This window comes from Pterocles gutturalis, unplaced genomic scaffold (genome assembly GCF_000699245.1).
Source record: "Pterocles gutturalis isolate BGI_N339 unplaced genomic scaffold, ASM69924v1 scaffold931, whole genome shotgun sequence".
In the NCBI taxonomy this organism is placed as follows: domain Eukaryota; kingdom Metazoa; phylum Chordata; class Aves; order Pterocliformes; family Pteroclidae; genus Pterocles; species Pterocles gutturalis.
In genome coordinates this window covers 5,115-26,298 of record NW_010105098.1, presented here as the reverse complement: position 1 = coordinate 26,298, position 21,184 = coordinate 5,115, and the positions used below count along the sequence as shown (strand labels likewise).

Here is a 21,184-nt window from a genome sequence, read left to right as displayed (position 1 = left end):
AGAAAATTATGCTAGTGTGTAAAACTCCAAAGACAGCAAGAACAAATATAATTTTCTCCTGTTGTTTGATAAAGGATGGAGGTATCCAATGTCATGAGAGGTCTAGGATTTGGTTAGTTAGTGAGGGCAAGACTTCTCCCTAACATCAAGGAAGCCACCAAAGCCCTAGAAAACAATAAAACATAAGGCCATCACTTTCAGTGCTTTCTACAAGCAAGACTTCTTAATGATCTGCAAGGCAGCTTTTGTGAATCCTTTTCAGAAACTGTGTGGTACAAGGAGCATGAGTGGACTTACGAGTTGGGTCAGTCACCTAAACAGCTTATCAAGAACCTGCTTACTGAAGTCTGCGTTTTAAACCCAGAGCATAAGCTACCACTGTACATAGCTCCCAATGCAGCAACAACCTTGTTGCTTTTGATAGTTAAGGATGTGTATGTTTGTGGGGTCTAGTTTGCTTTAAGGTTTTTTGGGGGTGAAGGAGTGGGGTGGGAAGAGGGCTTACAACTTCAAGAAAAACTGAATCACTGACTTACTCTTCTGTGCAGGTACAACTTTGTGTCATCATGGGCATCCCATTTCAAGACTTCCTTTTCCAACACTAACAAAACTCTCTGGGTTTCTGTTTCTGTCCTGGTGCTTCTTGCTGCTCTTACAAGCTTCCTCACTGGGCTGTCTCTTCAGAGACCAGCAGATGCAGCACCTGTAGGAACTGGGGACTCCTGGACTTCACTACAGCAACTGTTGTGGCCGTATACAGGACTTCAACACAATGGACCACCCCCAGTATAACAAAGGTTCTGACTTCTGTAGTTACACATCTGAGTTCTGGATGATAGTATGAGAAGCTGAGATAGTATATTTAAGGTTACATATTTGGGTTTGTTTTGTTGGGTTGTGGGTGTTTTTCGGGGAGCTTATTTTTTTCTAAAGCATGACTTGAAATTGAAAAACTTCCTCCCTTCCCATTCTGACAAAAGTCATCTTTACAAGGCCTAAAAGGGTCTCGGTTCTGTTCAGATTTACAATAAAATGGTAATTCTGAACATAGCTAACTATAAATATGACGAAGTGGTCTAGCCACAAGAGAATAAAAAATTTATTTTGCTTTAACAAAACTAAAATGTTTGCATTTTAGTAATTGAAGCTGTTCAATGATTTGAATAGAAAAGCATTCAAGACTTGACATGTAACTTTATTGAAAGCTTTTGATAATAAAGTTTCAAAGGAAAGCATGCAGTATTTAAGAGTATGTTAAAACTCTTGTAGCAAGGAGTAGCTGATATACAACATCAACAAACAGGAAGCTAGCTGTTTCTACTTTATTAAGTGCTTCTTTGCTGGCAAAATCCTTAAGCGTATGGTAGAGTGTGGAGTGAAATTCAGAATCTTCTTCTAGCTCTTCTGAAAAAGCTTCACTGGTTTCAGTGATCTTGAGCTTTTGTGCTTTCTGACCATTAAACAGGTAAAGAGACCAGTCTTTGTCAGAATCTGCTTTAATATGCTCACTTACCTATTGCAGAAAAATATGCTGTAAAAATGAAGTCCATGGCACTGACAGAGTATAAATCCTAGTATGAAATTCTAAATTCTAGTATACTCCTGAGCATCATACAGAAATAAAACCAAGGTGCTGCTTTGAACACCTAAAACAATATTAGGTCTCTGTGCCTAAGACTGTACTAGGTACTGCATCAACACCAGAATCTTCCATTTAGTTTGCCCCTGTAAAATGCAAGGTTTGGCCACTGCAGCTTTCTTGATGCTCCTGACTCTGGTGGAGGGAGGACCTAGGTGCAACAGGCATCATTTGTTCTAGTTGTTGCTCCTGGAATTAAGTATTGGGCTAAATATTTGTATGTCACATGCATTTAAATCAAGAGAGGGGGGAGAGCGTCTCAATACTTCAACAGTATGGTATGTTCTGTATCTACAACTTTGGGACTATTTTTCTGTCTGACATCTTAACCACATGTGTTTTGGTTCCCAGATGGAAACAAATTGATGCTTAAGTTGCTTATTCCCCCACTTCATAGTAGGGAACAAATGAAAGGCCATCTGGATAAGAAGAAAATTCCAGATATTAATTACAAAACTTGACCCCTACAGTACAATACTTCATGAAAATCAGCATCCAGCTCTGTCATCCCAACTTTGGCTAAAGCCTCAGTACCTGACCCATCAGTCAGTATCAAGTGTCTTTGTTTCTGAGATGTGTGTCCTATTAGAGAACTTGCATCTGGATGAGCTGTGAAGCAGTGGAGAAGGAGGCTTTGAAGTTTTACTGACACATACTGAACACTGCTAAGTAGTCAACCTGACATCTTAAAACTGCTGCACTAAGAGCATAGGCAGGGGTTTGAAGACAATGTTTGAGATGAGTGTAACTTACAGAATTTAATTGTTTCTGTCTCTTTAACTGTGAGAGAGTTCTAGGCTGGTTTTCTCTAGGAATTTAGTCTAAATCCACAAACCTTGAACACTACTTGCTCTTGACCTGCTTCTAGATTCCACTTGCTCCAGGCAAAAGCAAAAGCAGCTGCAACCAGTGCCATCTGTTGATAGGCCTTAACCTCTGCCAGGGGTGCCTGTAATGCAAAACTACAACTTAGAAAATACATAGAGATATCAGTCAGTCTAATTCTCTGTGTTATACAAACGTAAAAAAGCCAAAAAAAAACCCCAAAAAAACACCTTTGCTTTAAACAGAATCCACAGGCTAGGATGGCACAATTGTGCAGAATCAGGGGCTAAGTATACAACAGGTCTTCAGAGAAGAAAATGTTACTGACATGAAAAATAGGTGCAAAAACCAACAGGAAAACCATCCCCACTTGCACTCACCTTCTCCACTGAGACATACTTGTGAGAATACTCTCCTGGGAAAATATTCACACCAGCTTTTTTCAAAACTGCTCTTAGGCCAACTGGACTTATCCATTTTCCTGTGATGTGGGAAAGTACATCCTTCTCTTCCACCACTACTGAAGATAACATACACTGATTACCCTGTTGTACAAACCAGTGAAAGCAACTTACTGGTTATGAAAGCTATTTTCTGCTGCAGGCATCAAATATTAATGTCTTTGCTAGTCTGGATTTTGCCTACTTTAGCTGCCAGTCTGGGCTGCAAATCTTCATTCACACATCCACAAGAAAGACAATTTTCTGGAGGATTTCAGAAATGACACTGGTCTACAGGCCTGTGCTTACGCTCATACTATTTAAATCATGTCTGTTACCTGAATTGAGTTATACGACAATGAGCATATGGATAATCATGAGAGTAAGTATCATGAGTAGTAGGTTGCTTGAAATGCTTTTATTTCTCTTTATATAGTTGGGAGGGGAGAAGAACAACTTTCAGTCTCTTTTACCAGCTAGTCTTGAATTCAGCAAGGTAGTATTAGTATGAAAGCACTTACTGAAACGTTGCAGAACAATCATACAGATGCTTTCTTCTGACCAGTTCACAGAAAATAACTGAAATTAAATTCAGCAGTACTGTTCCTTATAGTGCTTGGAAAGGAAGACAACCACCTTCATTTTTACCAGCACAGAGTGAGATTCAAATTGCTCTTGTGGAAGCATCTCAAGTTCTTAATACAGGACATGGTAATAATTCTCAATTTAAAAAAAAAAATCTGTATATATATTTAAAAATATTTACAGTACCTTAATTTGTATCTGAATTGTTGCAAAGACTGTAGTAACCATAAATACTGCTTCATCCATACCAGTAGGTCGCAATTCCCATGCCCGATAGGGCAGGTGGAGATGAGCATCCTGCAGAAGTGCTATTGTACAAGAGGCACCCATCTCAAAGGTGATACTCTTTTCTTGTGCTTCATATGTTACGTTGCTGATGCCATCAGTTCTCCACTGTTGGCCTTTACAAAAGGGATGCAAAAATACAAACATCTATACAAAAAGCTTCTGCTTGCGATATGTGCTGGGGAAGAAATGGTTAGTAAAGGCATCCTGGATTAACTGCTATTCAGAGTAAAGATAAAATATTAGGCACAAAATAAAGATAATTCATGTAAGGCAAGAACTCTCATTTTAATTGTCTTTAAGTACAAGATTGGGCTAATGGTGACAGGAAAGCTTCTCCTTAATCTCAAAAGAAATACAGATAACTGTTGGGTTTCTACCTGCTTTATAGCAGTCCACAAGCTCATTTTCAACAGTAACTTCGATCATCAAACCATTTTAATAGGTTCTACTCTCTTTCATGGATGTAAAGTCAAAGGTATGTTGTACTTTTCTAATAACTAGAATATCACATTTGGTTTTTAATATTTTATTTTTGTACTTGAAGTTAATCCTAATACATGTAGTTAGGAGGTAATTTGTCTCAAAGGGGACTTCCCATGACTCCATGCTAGCAAAAGGTGATTTAATGGGCAGTAGTACAACTGTGTACCACAAATGCTGTGTATTTTTTTCCCATTCATATTAAAAAGCCAGAGTAAAAAAGCTTCAACAAGCAGCTCATTATTAGAGATGATGCAGAAGCAAATCAGAACAAAAAAAAAAAATCCAAACCCCAATCTATTAACACTGTCCTCAAATTATTTCTGGGCTCTGAATTGGCTCTTATCTATACAGCTGGATTCTGGAAATGCTCAAACTGAGGTGTAAATTCCATTCTTCAAATTTAAAATGAATTTATGCCCTGAGTTGGTACCTGCAGGATCCCATCGGGCTATCACAGGATCTTCAAAATACATCACATCATCAGAAAGCCTAAGGGTTATCTGTATAGGTGGAAGCGTGGCATCTTCAGCCTCTTCTGGGTGATACGGGTATGTCTCCAATCCAATGTCGAGTAACTTTGGCAAGATGGGAAAAGGACAGATAACATTTTTATTAGAACATGCAGTGCCCTACTTTTTTTTTCTTTTAGTAAATTGACCTAATTGCCTGCAGAATTTCCTAACATACAATTTAAAATTTATTAGTATTAATGGTTTGGTAATAGTGCAGATTTCCAACAACTGCACACTTACAGCTACAATGTTGGGGACAGTAGAGAGGTGACTACTAGTGGGCCTTTGAACCCTTCACAGGTTGTGGGTGGCACCCTTAAGGCATAGCCATTTTTTTTAATAGATCCACAATATCAAAAAAACCCAAGAGCACCTGAGAGGCAAAAGTCGATATAATTCTAATTTGTCCACATAGTGTCAAAGAGAATGAAAGAGGTGACTTGTGAGTGGGAATGCAGGACTGTGTGCTCATCTGGAAATGAAGAACCCATGCCTCTCTACCTGCCCACAGTCCTACTTTCTTAGTTTGAATGGGAATTTAATTTAATAAAGATTTTCAGCTTCACTAAAAACTGTGGTGTACGTTAATACTGTATCAGGGTCCATGAGTGGGAAAAACCGGAATGCATTGGCTCTAGTCCTCAAATAGCTTGCAGAGCATGGGAAGTAAGTGTACTTTTCACTTATGGAAAAAATAAGAACTTCTCCTTTTGATTTTACTTTGGACAAAAGCATTTTTGCAGTACAATGATCTGTGCTAGCCATGCAGATGAGCACTGATTGAGCACATACCTAAGTACAGGCTGATCTGCTCCCCACAACTGCTCCAAGAATTGTCCAAGTGTAACCAAAAACTTATTTGAAAACTTGGTCCTTCAGTTTGCTGCTCAAGAAATCATGTACACTATGTATGTATGGTGGTAGCACACCTCAGGACCAGCTCAAGGATGATAAGGAAGAGGCATGGGGTCTAATCTCTTTCCTCACTTACCTCTACCATACTCCAGTCTTTGATTTGTTTGACCTGAGGTGGAAGCTGCAGTACATCAATGTGGTACACACCACCCACTGGTACAAACTGTTGCAAATCAACAATGGTTTCATCACTTATCACCTCTGCTTTTTCATTTGTCTCTTCCTTCATCAGTGGATCACGAACTGAAAAAATAACAAAATATACGTTAATTTGGTGCTTAAGCTAAAACACTGAAATTTCCTACTTCTATGATTTTTCACTTTTGCACAAAAAGCCTGTGTGCTTGAAGTGCTTTACGCTCCACAGCATTTCAGCACCATCTACTGGTGTTTTGCAAATCTTTTAACAATTAATTGAAATATAGGGAAAGGAGACAGCTGGACAAGGAAAAGCATCTCTTGTTTTGGTACAAATCTTTTTAACAGATTAATCTCTGCTTTAACTTTGTAGTCAATCCAAAATGTTTTATATGGCAATATGGTTTTACTTGCAAAAATGAGTCATCATTAATCACAGAAGACTGTCACATATACACTATGTTATATTCTGGATGGGTTTGGTAAGATTGGATTGGCATGAAAAGAAATGAGGCAACTAAAAAAAGTATAAGGCAACTAGAGGTTACATGTTGAAAGTGAAGTGATACTCAGCATAAGATGTAATTTTTTTTAATGTGAAACAACATTTTCAGACAACAAAGATAATTCATATTTTTCTAAGCATAATTATGTATATAACTTATGAATATAAGTTTTAATTAATTGAAAAATATTATTAGAAGGCTTAAAGACCATGGATGAAAAACATTAAAAAAAAAATCACTGAAAACATTGCCCCAGATGTTACAGGAGGAAGGAAATTACTGTTGATAGCGATCAAGAAAAAGTGTGCAATAATGCACAGCTACTGTGTTATAAAAATATGCTTTTAGTGAGGGAGAAAATCTTAGAAAATGACAAATATCCATATAATCTTTCTTCAAGCTTTTTAAAAAAATAAAGTGGTGTTAATTTTACAATGTCAGATTTAGTTGCATTATGCAGAGATTTTATCCTACTGTATTCACACAACATAATGTTCTTTTGCAGTTATTCCAAGCAAAAACTTTACAAGAAATAAGAAACATTTTACTACCAGCCACAGTGGTAATAAACTTTAACTTGCTTTTAAAAATAATTACACAAAAATATGTGTCTTCCAAACAAAACTATTAATTCTCTCAAGCTAAATTAACTTCTTAATGCTGGTAGGATGAAGTTAAATGCAGAGAAGAACTCGCTGTAGTTCTCCCTGTTGTTGCATTCCTCTATTCCTTCTCTTCTACCTGGCTGCCTGCTTTCACTGAACTGGTGGTAACTGAATGAGTATCATTTCAAAGTATTCTAAAAGGGGTTAAATGGGTTTGCAGCAGCAAAAGCATAATTTATTAAGCCTTCTCTCTTTATTAAAGCAGATAAATAAGCTTGAAGGCATTCAGGTAAAATTAGTACATCTCTGTGCAGATACCTTTCACCTAATATTTCCAAAGCTTTAAAGAAATAAAATAGCAAATTCCTCCAAATGAAGCCCAAGTTTTCTCGAAAACCACCTTGTTGAGTGGTCTTTAGGGTCTAGTCTGACAACTGGTTGCTTGGACTGTGCTCATCAGAAAGTTTTTGGTTTTTTTTTAAACAAGGAAAAGGCTGTACAGTTCAGCTAAATGTCATGGTTTAATCCCGGACAGCGATAACCACCACACAGCTGCTCACTCCCCCTCCCCCAGTGGGATGGAGAAGAGAATTGGAGGGAAAAGGTAAGAAAAATCTTGGGTTGGGATAAGAAGAGTTTAATGATTGAAATAAAATAAAAGAAAAAAATAAAAATAAAATATAATAAATTGTAATGAAAAGGAAAACAACAAATATAGAATCCAACAAAAAGAAGTGATGCAACTGCTCACCATCAGCTCACCAACACCCAGACAGTCCCCGAGCAGTGACTGCAGCCCCTGGCCAACTCCCCTAGCTTATATACTGAGCATGACATTTTATGGTATGGAATATCCCTTTGGCCTGTTTGGATCAGCTGTCCTGGCTGTCTCCTCACAACTTCTTGCAGAGGAGAAACGGGGAGAGCAGGGGCAGTATGAGAAGCTGAAGAAGTCCTTGGCTTAATGTAAGTGTTGCTTGGCAACAACTCTAACATCAGTGTGTTATCCACATTCTTCTCAGCACAAATCCAAAAACCATAGCCTCATACCAGGTACTATGAAGAAAATTAACTCTATCCCAGCCAAAACCAGCACACTAAACTATGCTGAACAGTTTCTAGTCATTTTATTTAATTAAGACAGTGCTCCAAAAAAACCCTTATTAAACCAAAGGATGCCACAACACTGAAGAAATTCGTAACTTATGTAGAACAGATAAATAGTTTTAGTTCCTAGAATAAGGCTCTCTTTCAGGAAAGCATATCAGCATGTATCTTGCTTTAAGCACACATTTAAGTAATACTCAGTAATACCTACACTACTCGCATGCCTACCTTTATATGTATTTGATTTATTTTCTTCTGAAGAAGTAAATCTGGACAGACCAGGCAGCCTGTCAGATTCATACAGATTGTCTGTCACACCCACAAACATACATAGAGGTATGCAGAATAACAGACAAACGTGCATAAACATAATAAATACCTACATGAATATAAAGAAAAATAATAATTACATTAATTAAAATAAGTGGGTACAAAATCAATTTTCCTATTAACAATAATTAACAGAAATGTCAACAAAACTCAAGTGTTATCAAGACATCAATATATTTACAAACTTTCTTCCGTTCACAGAGAAATCTATATCACAATGTTTCCATGTATAAAATTATTTAGAATAAGTAATTTTGCAGTGTTGCGCATAAACTAACCAAATACCTTGTGACTTTATGTCCAGGATTTCTGATTTCTTCTCATTTTCCTCTTCTGTCTCATTTATAACAGCTATGCTATTGTTGTTTTCTTTCAATGAAATAGCACTCTGTATACAAAAGACATTTTTTCATTAGTCAGAGACAGACACAATAAAAAAAAAAAGAAAAAAAGAGGGTATCACTTCCTTCAAGGAGGCCCAAGGACAAGGAATACAGTCCCAGTCCTCCACCAACATTTGCACCAATCTTGCTGCAGGGCCAAGGGTTTAGGAGAAATAATTTCTAACTAGCTAGCAAAAATAGTTTTGACTGAAGGCACTCTCCAACTTTGGAACTGGATATATAAATAAAGATAAACATAAAAACGTAACTTAATTTCCACAGCAAATTCCATCTCAAACTCCTCAAGTACCATACAAGCATTTAACCTTTTTAGCAGCGTGTGCACTCAAAAACTATGTTACAGTGAGGAGTGACACAAAAAAACACCTTAAGCCAACGTTGAATCCAAAGTCATACTGAAACTTTGCCAGAACCCCCACTTGCAGTCTTAGCCTGTGCCTTGCCCATGATATTTATTCCCTTTCTCACATTGTTTTCTATTTTCAAAACATTACCCTAGATTTCCAGCCAAACTTCCAATCCAGAGACAAATTCACCCCTGTCACAGCAGCCTCCTCTGGCAGCACAGCAGTAGACAAACGGCAGTTCAGTGTACGAGCCAACCGTTTGGAGGCACAGGCACCTCCTGTGCTCTGTGCTGTGCCTGCCAGCATGCGGGAAGAACACACATCTCCTGAACCAGGACAGAAGGTGAGAGGAAAAGTGTTTACACACATAAATGTGGGGGAACTCAGGCCAGAGCCAGACAGGAGGAGAGACTGCAGTAGCTGAAAGAAGTGGAGTCTTCAGAGGGAAAATTCACAAGACTGGATTGAGAGAACAAGAAAGAAAAAAGAAGGAATGAAATGAGGAGCTTGAAGAACATCTGAAAAACATAGGTGAAAACTGCCAAAAGACAAGATTTCTCATGCAAAAAAATAAAAAAGGAAATAAGAAAAATGGGATTTCAGGCACTGATTCACTACAAGGTGTCAGGGACTGAAAAAGAAAAAGGCAAAGATAGTTGCTCTAAACATATTAAGAAGGCATAAAACATGATGGTTTACAAGTTATTTGTGCAGAAATTTTAGACAGAGAACCCGAGTCATTTATCTGCAGGTCACAGATTACACCAAAAGTGAAAAACCCAAACCCACTAACAAGAATACAAAACAAAGCAAATCCTACAACTCCCAAAGCCAACACACTCCTCAATGGAGTGCTGATGAAGGGAATCCAGCAAAGAGAGACAGCACTGGGAAAGCCCTCCAGTTCCAAAAGCTTCAGCATACAGACACGGAGCAACTACTGAACTGCACAACCAAGACCTGCCGAACTGAATCCTGTTCTGCACGCTACCAATTTTCCTAGTATTGGATTACTGCCATGATGTTATGGGGCTCAGAAGCAGAACGTATGTCATAGATTTACGAAAATATCTTACAATGGCACCTAACATTCTTCATGGCTTGATCCTACTCTTAAACTGCCAACCAAATGCCAGCTCATGCATCCAATTGCGCAGCAACTACCACACCCTGTCCAAACTTCCCTTTCTGCCTTCTGTACAACAGCCTTTGGTCATTCGTCTTTCCACTCTCTTGAGAAGATCAATGACACTGTATTAACACAAGTTGCCTTTTTCTATAAAACATTTATGAACTTGGCTCTCTCAGGCCCAGGACACATTAAGAAGCTGTAACACAGCAACTGGGCTTCGAATAAGAACAGCAATGTGAAATCTCCTTTGGTGAGATTTTTTTTACCTACCTTTCTCCCTTCAGAACACATTTCTTCTTCAGTGGGCATGTTGGGCTCTTCTCTGGCTTTCTTTTCCTCTTCTTCTGGTTCTTCTACATTGCCTTTTGAAAGCTGAGTTGACTCTTCACTATCTAAGACTTCAAATTTTGGCACACTCTGACACTGCAGCCAAAGTGGAGATACGTGATCATAATGAGTATGTAATATGCGAACAGCAACACTGCTTGCAGCCAGTGACTTTGGAAGATCAAATCCATGCTGTACATCACAAAACACATGATTTTTGAACCTGTACATAATAAAGAAAAATAACATTCCCTAGTAAGACTGGAAGCATTTACTTTTATATTTCTTCATAAGTATTTAAATTGATGTGCTACACTAAAAGGCACCTAAGTTCTCTTCTGTCGCATGGCACAGTCTAAGAAATACAGTGAGATGTCACGATATGCTTCCTGTCCCTTACTGACAGATAGCTGTAAGCCCCTCCAGAAAAGCTATAACTGCATTAAGGGGATGAGAAGCTGCAAAAATAACAGTCTTGATAGGATGCCTGGGGAGGCATTCTTCAGCAGGGAGTATAGTGACTGGACGAGGGATAACGGTTTGAAGCTGAAAGAGGGTAGATTTAGATTAGATATTAGGAGGAAATTTTTGACTACGAGGGTGGTGAGGCACTGGAACAGGTTGCCCCAAGAAGGCATGGTTGCCCCATCCCTGGAGGTGTTCAAGGCCAGGCTGGATGAGGCTTTGAGCAACCTGGTCTAGTGGAGGGTGTCCCTGCCCATGGCAGGGGGGTTGGAACTAGATGATCTTTAATGTCCCTTCCAACCCAGGCTAAGAGCAGCACAGGAGGCCAACTTGCCTCAAATCAAGTATCTAATTTGTGACCTTGGATTCTTTCATCAGATGCAGAACGTTCTTGTTTGTTGCAATTCCTGCCCAACCAAAACCAGAACAATTCAAATAATAGTTATTTTCAAATAAGTTCAGTTGGTCACAAGTTCTAAAAATCTTCTAGTAAAGCATAATTTATTTTTTAATTCTTGGCTGAAAATTTTCCGTGCATCTGTAAACTGACATCAAAAGGCTTTAACACTAACCCAGGTGGGCTCTTCCTGCAGGTCAGTCTGACACTGCTCAGAACCCAGCCTTCTAGCTATCTTAACAAAGTGTACAGCAGCAGGTCCTTAGTCAAGGCAAAGCCCTTTTACCAATTTATTCCTCATATTTGCAGAGTGGGAATAGGAAGTCTGCTCAAAAATCTTGCTTTGAAAAATGTATCATTTAAACAGTAATCTAATTAAAAAATCCCTTAGATTCAGGAGGATATTTGCATCTCAGGCTCTAGAATCTTCTACCTAACAGAGAAATGAGCGCAAAGCATCATTCACCACTTTGCAAGCAACTGTAACAGCTTAGAAACTACTCAATGCATCAGCAAGAAACATTACTTCTAGAGGAATTTCAATTCTCTGCATGACTTTTATTGTTTTCCTTTAAAACTTGTTCTGGCAACAACAGGGTTCTACTGTAGCATTTTAAGAAACAAATCATATAGATATATTTACATGTATATCCATATATAAAAACCACTCCTATTTCTTTAATAAAACCCTGATGTAACCAGTATCTTCCTTAGCAACAGGCTGGTATAAAATACACCAGTTGGGAGCCTGTAGAATGAATGCTATTCAACATGAAGAAGATTATGAGAAACTGGTTCTTGGTGTTTACTCGAACTGGGCAGACAAAGCCAGGCCTCATTTCAAATTAAGAATTTCAGTATGCTGTACCTTACTTTTTTCTTCAGATTGGCCCAAATACAGAAAGTAACATTTTTATCCTTTATGACTGCCTGCATATTTCCACTTTCAGAATCTTCATGCATATTAGCTGTCTACAAAGAAAAAAAGACAATTAAATCATGTTTCTTTCTTATTTATATCACTTTGATTTACTTACATTTACACTTGAATAAATAAAAAAAAGACACACAGGAATAAAAATACACCAGATCAAGTTCAGGTACATTGTATTTATGCAGTAAAACATGACAGTTGTAAACTCAAATTCCTGTGTTAAAATTTGAACTATGTTTTTTTTATTCCTCTGACTTAATCAATTCTGTCAGTTAAATATTGTGCCCGCAAAAATAGTTCTTAGGACAAGTTAAAAAAAAAAAAAAAAAGACCTACTGAGCAATAAAGCACTCCTACCCCAGTCACCGTACAGATTATTTTATAATTTTGTCAATATAAAACTTGTGAAATTATAATTACATTATGAGTTTAATCCTAACCTCAATAAAGACAATCAAAATTTTAACATTTCTTAATTTGCAGAGGGTTTTGACTGTGAACATAAAACTGGTTCACTATTTCCTTTACTCCTTTTCCTTTTTTCTGTTTCTTCTAGCAATATTCTTTTGCTAAACATACTTACATATATGGTTAATATACTTAAAATAGCAAGCAAGATCACTGCCTATACATACAACCCAGAAAACTGATTCCCAAATACATTTTCATTTTCTTGTTTAAATACTCTTTACTCTTCCCAAAATCTTAACTTAAAAAATGTTAAGTCATATGAACTTGTATTAAAAAACGTGTACAAGTTAACCTTATGATCTGCTTTTCACATTTGCAATTTTTTGTACAGCCAACTAGCTGTAACTTAAATCACTGAGACAAAATAGGAAACAAATTTTGTACAGTGCCTCTTGTTTTCAACATCTCCAAATCTCATAACATTTCACAATAATTTAACCTTAAATGACTCAGTGATGGGAATTTCCACTGTAAAGCTAAGATTTTCAGAGGTTTTGAAGAAATACAAGTATGGTACCTGCTATTCACATGACTTGGAAACTCAAATACTAAATATGGAAACTGAAATACTAATCTCCGACAACTTAAGAACAAACAAAACCAACCATCACGATGAGACACTTGTACCTAACCTTATGTGCATTGGTCATATTACAACTTTGAAGTAGTAAATTGTACTTACTTTAAGCAGGTGTTCTGTTGCTTCATTGTACTTCTGATGAAGCAGATTCTGCAATTCCAGAATAGATTTCTGGTACTGCACTGTTTCTTCATCTGTTATCTCATCTGGTGGTGTGTCCAATAAAAGAAACTGCAACTTCTCAATTAACTGGAAGACATTATACACAGGAAAAGTATCTCTGTTTTGACACCATCCTTAATACACTGTGTGTTCTGCCTAAAATATGAGCCAAACTTGCTTCCTTTGTACCTAAACATATCTCGGTCACAGCAATAATCTCTTTCTAATATATCTCTAGAAATTGTGCTAAGCCAGCATTATCAGATAGACAATCAACCATGCAAAGTGCTGGAAATTCCAGGGTCAAGTCTGCCTTCCTTCATTCCTCTAGTCCAATTCCTTCATTCCTTAGCCTGTGGGCTGTGAAATCTCAGCTTATGAAACAGATCATTTATTAAACCAGTTGGTCATATGAAGAAATTTTTGTTCAAATATTAGTTTTAATGAAAAGCTTTATTTTGGAATTATATGCCGTGGTAATAATCTCAACTATGAAATCTTTAAAAAAAATAATGGGAAGACATACAGCAATTACATTTTAATTCTCAGAACAATCCTTGGAGTGAAGTTTGGAACTCTGTCATTACATTATTGTCTTCCACTACATACTAAGATCTTAACATCTGAAAGCTTGTACAGAACTAAAAAATTCCTAGCTGGCCAAAGTGACCTGCAGGACTGAGATGAAGGGAGGATCAGATTCCATTTTATGCCAGACTCTTCCTCCTCTTAGCCTGTGTAATTACAGTGCCACTGCTCATTAAAGGTGTGGCAAAGCAGCAGCAGGTTTGTAACTACTACTGTCTTTCTTGTATTGCACCTTTAACATGGTCTGCCTCCATAGTGAGGTGGTCTCTGTCAGCTCTGAACTGCTGATCTACGTGGTCTCACGGTTGGAAAAGGCAGGATGCAGAAGGTGAAAATTACAGCACCCGGCAAGCATTGCAAGAGAGCAGATCTAACACTCAGAACCGAACCAGCCCAATGAAATCTGTATTACACATGCGACTTTCATCCCCAATTTCTGGAAAACCCCATTTAATTTTCTCAAAAACACTATGAAGTTAGCATAAACGAAAATAAAATCCTAAATTTACAACCCAGCCACAAATTGCTTAAAATTGCTTCACAAGCCATCAATGGTTGGTGGATTGCATTTTGGGAACTGCTGCTCTTACATGACACCTTACTGGCTGTAAGTGTTAAAAAATAAGGCTGCTGAAGCACGTATATATGGCTAAGCTTACAAGTTCTGGCTCAAGACTGTTTGAAATGTACATAGCAGGGAAGATAGATGTTGGAATACAGTCAGAAACATTACACACAAATTCCTTAAATGCACTGCATATTTAAGGTCAACAGTCATTTTTGTTAGAGTTAACAATAAATTAATTTTTTAAAAATGTAAAAACTGAAGAAAAACTGGGTTTTGAAATGCACTGCATATTTAAGGTCAACAGTCATCTTTGTTAGAGTTAATAAATTAATTTTTAAAAAATGTAAAAACTGAAGAAAAACTTCTGGGTTTTGAAGATTATAGCCAATCTCAGTCATTTGGCTGAAAAAAAAAATATATATATATAAAAAAGAGGAGGGGGGGGAGGGGTTGTTAAGGTTATGTTCCAGTAAGCTTAAACTGAAAAAATTAGCTTTTTAATTTTATTTATTTATTTAAATTTTAAAATTAAACTTACATTTAGAACCTGTTCCCCCTTCTCCATCACACGCTGAATGTCCTCATTTTGATCTTCACACCACAAGCTCATGAAAGTATTTATTTCCCGCAGTACAGTTGGGTCAGGAGTTCCATCACAACTGAGGTAATGCTCCCACTACAGAAAATGTTCAAATAAAAGTAGATACAGTCATGTGGTGCAAATTACTACCATTATAATAAGAAAAAGGAGGATTCTGAAGGAAAAGTATATTATAGTGATACATTCACACCTGCATCGAAATGGGACTGTAACACCATCTGGCCTATCACTATGCCAGAAAAAAAAATGGTTTCCTTTGATACTAATGTGTTAAGATACTTCTGCCCACCTAACATTTGCTGTTTATACTTTACTGATTTATCAGTGGTTTCTGTTCTGCTCGGTAGAGCTTGCACGTCTACGAAAAGCAACGAATTCAGTACCTGCCACAAACAAGGGGCTGAAAGAATAAATGACTGAGAACATAAATGAGGAACCGATGCAGGTAGAAGAAGCAGATGGTTCTCAAACCAGATACTGCCAACAAAACTGAAAATTCCTACACTGGCAATAAAGTTGCTTAAGAGCCTTCTACTCCAACATGTTCATTACTTCTTTCTCTGCCTCTGACAGAGATTTCCTCCTTACCAGAACCAATTCAGCTGTTACGGAAACCTCTGGTGGGAATGTGAAGTCCTAGATTTTATTTTTTTTTATCATTTTATTTTCAAATCAATTATTGGTCATTGTTCTTACAGGTGGCAGAAGAAAAAATGAAACCCAGCAACAGGCTAAACAGACTTAACTCTACCCAAGCCTAACATAGGCTCATGGGATCAATTTATCATCTATAATTTTTTTCATCCATACAGTAAGATATTAAGGATACATTGCCTCCCTGTTTACTGTGAAGATTAATAATACAATGTTACTGAAGATTGCATTAGACTGAAAAATGGACCTTTTAAAGCAAAAGCACTTGTATAATTGCATTCCCAACCACTTCCATAACCACTTCCACTGACTTCAAAAAAAGCAATAATGGGTGAGTGCTCAGTGCACTGGAAACTCCTGTATAAAAGACTGATCAGTTTTCAGTAATTAAAACATCTGTTTTCTTTTTTTACATCTTTGCACTTAAAAGAGAGCTTTAGTTTCATCATCAGGAAAACACATCCTTAAAAATAATGGCATTTGTTCTTTGAAAAAAGGATAAATGTCATTGTAATTTGTAAATGTACATGCTAATCTGAACTGAAATTGTTCATAAACGGACATGGAAACTCAGCATTTGGTATTATATATTTCCTTTTCCCTAAATATTCTTAGCAGTAGAACACAAACTCTGGTATTTCCCATAATCTACCAGTATCTTATTTGAAGATTTATTTTTAAAATAACAGTTCCATTTTGCCATTACTTTTCAAAATAAAAAAAAATGATTATGTTTCTCCTTCCAAGAAATACTCTCCAGAAACATCCATAAACAACTGTCCCCTTTCAAAATGACTGACAGATTCTCTTGTTCACAAGAATAATAAAGTCAGAGCTTGTCATCAACTGAAAAAGGTAATAAAAATCATCCAACGGTGTCAAGATGCAACTGTGAAGTTATCGAGCTGCACCCTTGTGGCAAGGAAGGCTAAGGGCACACCGGGCTACACCAGGACAAGTAAGTGTAACCAGCCAGCCTAGGACTGTCCCTCTGCAGGGCTCCTGAGGCCACATCTGCAGCGCTGCATCCAGTGTTGGGTCCCTCAGTACAACAGCAAGAGTGGTAAATTAGAGAGTCCAGGGAAGGGACATCAAGATGGTCAGGATACCAGAGGAAATTACACATGAGGAAAGGCTGAGCTTTGTTAGTCTGGAGAGGACTAACAAAGCTAAGGGAGGAGCCTACCACTACCTAGAGAGGGGTTTTAGAGAAGACAGAGGCAAACTTTTCTCAGAGGCACTCAGGGATGATGAGTCATGACAAAGAGGCAAAGAGCACAAGCTGTATCAAGGGAAACATCACTTGGATTTAAAGGAATATTATTACGAGAGTGGTAAAGCAGTCAACTAGGTTGCCCAGAGATACTGTGGTATCCCCATCCTTAGAAATTTTCAAAACCCAGCTGAGCACCTCCATCTAACTTTAGAGTTTGCCCTGTTTTATGCAGGAGGTTGAAGTATATGAGTTTCAGAAGTCCCTTCTAACATTATTTATCCTATGATTTTAAATTTTTTCCACACAGGCTTTATAAAGGATTAAGTGATATACAGGAAAAAGAAAAAAAGTCTTGTGTTTACAAGTCTGTTTAACCTTACTTGGAACCAAACTGAACAAATATCATTATCAGACAGTTACTGAATGATGTTTGATGGATTTAAAAGAGTGAAATGTTCTACTAGTATATTTCCATGCCTTATTATTTAAAATTTAACTTTACAGGTATATAGTACTATTGGGTGATAATTCAGCCTCCATGTATGTCACGCTAAACTGCAGACACTAACCCTTAGCTGCATTTTCACGTGCTTCAAGCCTTGATATCTAACCAGATTTGCACTGCGTCTTTCAAAGTTTTGGCCAACCTCTCTCCGACTTATGACCTGTGATATCCAGGAACCACTGGAAAAATGTCATCAATTGCCTCAAATTCTACAAAAATATTTTTAAACCGTAGTAGAGATTTTTTGTGTGGAATGTTTAAAAATAGAATGAATAAAACAAAGAGAAAAGGAAGGACAAATACCAGAACATCTGAAACAACAATTCCTCTTGACTGCTGAGGTAAGACGTGGGGACTTAATACTTTGATCAGCCACGTGGGGACTTAATACTTTGATCAGCCAGACAGTTTTCTCTTTGCTTGTGTTTCTTTTCTATGTACACCAAAGTATAGAAGATAGAGGAGAATGAGGATGGCCAGTTACTACTTTGAGATGGAACTTGAAATGCAGTCATGGCACACACCTAAGTTCAAGAAATGGAAGCATTCCCGGATCCTGTAATGGAGACATTGCCTAAAGTCTCTTTATTGTTGAACCTCTACAACACTAGGCAGATTTTGGACAGAAAGCTTACCTTTGCATTTGTTCTATAATCTGTTTTCCACTGCTTTGCAGACAAAAACTTCTGTTCCAGGGAATGAAGTTCTGCTAGTTCAGATTTCCTTCGTTCTTGATCCTGTTTACATATGTATGTATATGTAAAACATAGGAGTTAAATATTTTGTTTACTACTTACTATTATTTTATATCAAACAAAAAAAAAAATTAGGATATTTGAATGAGTTATCATTTAAACAAATCCAAACAGTGATAACTTGCTTTTTATGAAGCATTTAATTGAGAAGACTGCAGCAGTTCGCAATATGTTATTGTCATCACATTAGTTGCTGAGCCATATGATAAACATAATATGACATATGATTGTTAACCTCTCACTTGAACAGCTTCCATATCATCATCCTGGAATTATCTCTAATGAGAGCTGATGAAAAATGTAAGCATATGTTGGAAAAATGTGTGCAAGATGATTTGATGATTTTTTTTCCTTATTATTTCTATTCTTTTAAATTTATCTTCTTTCTAGGGGGAAAAAATATTCTGTGAAGGATAAGAGGCACAGGCAAGAGTGCCTTTTTTTCTGGGTGGAAAAATAAATTGTGGTAAATCTCCTTTTTTATTTATTTAAACACAAAAATATTCATATATTACCAATCAGTTTTTGTTCTGAATTACAGTCTTCTTAGAAAAATAAACATACATATTCAAATGCACATACATACACACACAAATCAATGCATCTGTCTTAATATGTAGCTACTTCTACAATTTATACCAAAATTTTCTTGCCACAACTGTACCAAATGTAATTACACGGAAGACAAAAAATACATCCAATTAAAAGTATAGTAGAAATGGAAAAAAAAGAAGTATTTATTCAAACTGGAGTATCACGTATCCCAAAAGTTAGTGTATTTAATCACAAGCAAGACTATCTTGTCTCAGAGAATTTTTTTTAATCAAAGCAACACTAAGCCAAATATGGGCTTAGTGAAAGAATATGATAGAAAAAAAAATCAGCAATGTTTCTCTTGACTTTACATGTATTGTGTTTTATTTAATTACTAATACAGCTCACCACCTTCTCAATTTGTGGGATCTTATACACCAGTATCTTTCAGTCATTTGGCTAGATTTTTCATTATTAATCTAGCGATGCTAGAAAATTTCCTCTACATTGTTCCCAGCACTAAGGACATAAGGAAATTCCTTTCTTCTCACACTAAATGAATAATGTTTTACAGACCTTGTCACAAATTTAGAAATAGGACTAGAATTTTTCAGTGATTACTGAATATGAACTAACTTTTGCCGCAAGCTTTTCCATCTGCTCTTGTTCAATTCTCTCCTTTTCAAGTCTTGCTGCTTCTTCTTGTCGAGCTTGTAGTCGGGCTTCATCTGAAGATTGTGAAATATATCAAAAGCATAACTATATTTTGCTTAATAAAAGCAGACAAATTATTTTTGTTATTAGCTGTAATGACAACACAACCATGAGCAACACAAAGGTGTATCTTACATTGTGCAGAAATCTTCCAAATGAGACAATTTACTTTGACTCGTGGTACTAAAACACATTATCTATGGTGCTACCCCTCTCAGCCTGTGACAAGTGGAGACAACAATTAGCACACCCTCTTTTCCCCTCAGAAACAGCAGCAGTGCCCTCTCCCTTTATATACAGCTTGAACAGGCCCAGGTTCTTAATCCAATGTCTATGGTAAAACCATCCAAGTGGCTCAGTCCCAAGTTAGTCTTCTCCTTTCCTACAACCTTTGGTGGGCACCTCAATCTGATAGTTACTTCTTCATGGATATCCTCTTCAAGACCAGTTACTCCTGGTCACAGTTTTAACTCTTCTTTGCTGCCACGGGGACTAGAAAATCAGAGAGGATGTAAAAACTAAAATTGTTTTCAATCTCTAAGCCTTCCGCTTAAGCTAGCACAGCCTGTGCATCAATCCAGATGTTCCCGAACAGTGGCTTGAATGTCACTGCCTACATGCAAATCACTTCAAATACATCTGCATTGCAGAAGCAAGAGCAACGGCAGTTCCCAAATCTCCCTGTACTCACCTGAGCCGTCACCCCATCCACAGAGGTTACTAGTGATTAGTAGTAATTTACTATTACTAGCAGTCATAGCACGCGCAAACCCCCACTAGGATGGATTAATGGCAAAAAGGGAAGTAGAAGAGAGGGATCTGATGTTCAGACAGGGGTATTGAGCTGTGATATTAACCTGCAAACACAGACACATTCAGATGGGGTGGACAGGCCAAGTCATGCAACTGGAATTTCATTTTAAGAGAGACAGTGATATACAACAGCAAGATCGTGAAGAAGTGGGTGGAGGAATAAGTCACTCAGTAGAGACAGAAGAAGTAAGCCCAAGAAAACTACACTTTAATCTGTCCTACTTTGGAGTCACCTTACCCACTACCCCTTCAGAACACCAGCTAGCTCCCTGCCAACAGAAGTGTTTTGTTGGCCTTCTTTGGAAAAAGTAATTTTCATATAATTTATCTTGTCTACTAATAACAAGGCTTGAAAGGAGAGGGAGGGAAAAAAAAAAAGAGAGAACCACAAAACACTGCATTTCTAACCTGCTGAGAGTATTTCAAAAAGTAATGGTACAAGAGAAAAATAAAATGTAATTCTTAAAGCCATCCTACTTCCCAAGTTCCTAATCACGGTAGAAGTAACTAGAGAAAAGAGTATGGCTCTAATAGGAAAGTGAGATGTGGGAGATGGTAACAAGCAACACACAAGAAAAGAAGGCTGAATCACCTGTGTTTGTGAAACAGAGATAGATATCGGTGCACATATGGTTTGGGAGATT

General features: G+C 37.3%; 2 protein-coding genes across 2 annotated transcripts in view; one reads left to right on the top strand and one right to left on the bottom strand.

Moving 5' to 3' along the window:
* LRMP (lymphoid-restricted membrane protein) overlaps positions 1-792 on the top strand; it is a 38,828-nt gene extending 38,036 nt beyond the window's left edge. The window contains exon 31 of the mRNA XM_010087236.1: positions 549-792. Coding sequence (XP_010085538.1) covers positions 549-792 — 244 coding nt within the window. The remainder of the gene's footprint in view (positions 1-548) is intronic.
* A 451-nt stretch (positions 793-1,243) lies between these two features.
* CASC1 (cancer susceptibility candidate 1) lies at positions 1,244-19,670 on the bottom strand. Its single transcript, XM_010087235.1, has 13 exons — positions 19,650-19,670; positions 18,360-18,461; positions 15,287-15,424; positions 13,533-13,679; positions 12,314-12,417; positions 10,527-10,806; positions 8,659-8,761; positions 5,764-5,930; positions 4,691-4,835; positions 3,676-3,890; positions 2,845-3,009; positions 2,475-2,588; positions 1,244-1,513 (listed from the first exon to the last, which is right to left on the bottom strand). Exons 1-13 carry the CDS (start codon positions 19,668-19,670, stop codon positions 1,244-1,246), a joined length of 1,971 nt encoding a protein of 656 aa, XP_010085537.1.
* Between the last annotated feature and the right edge of the window lie 1,514 nt (positions 19,671-21,184).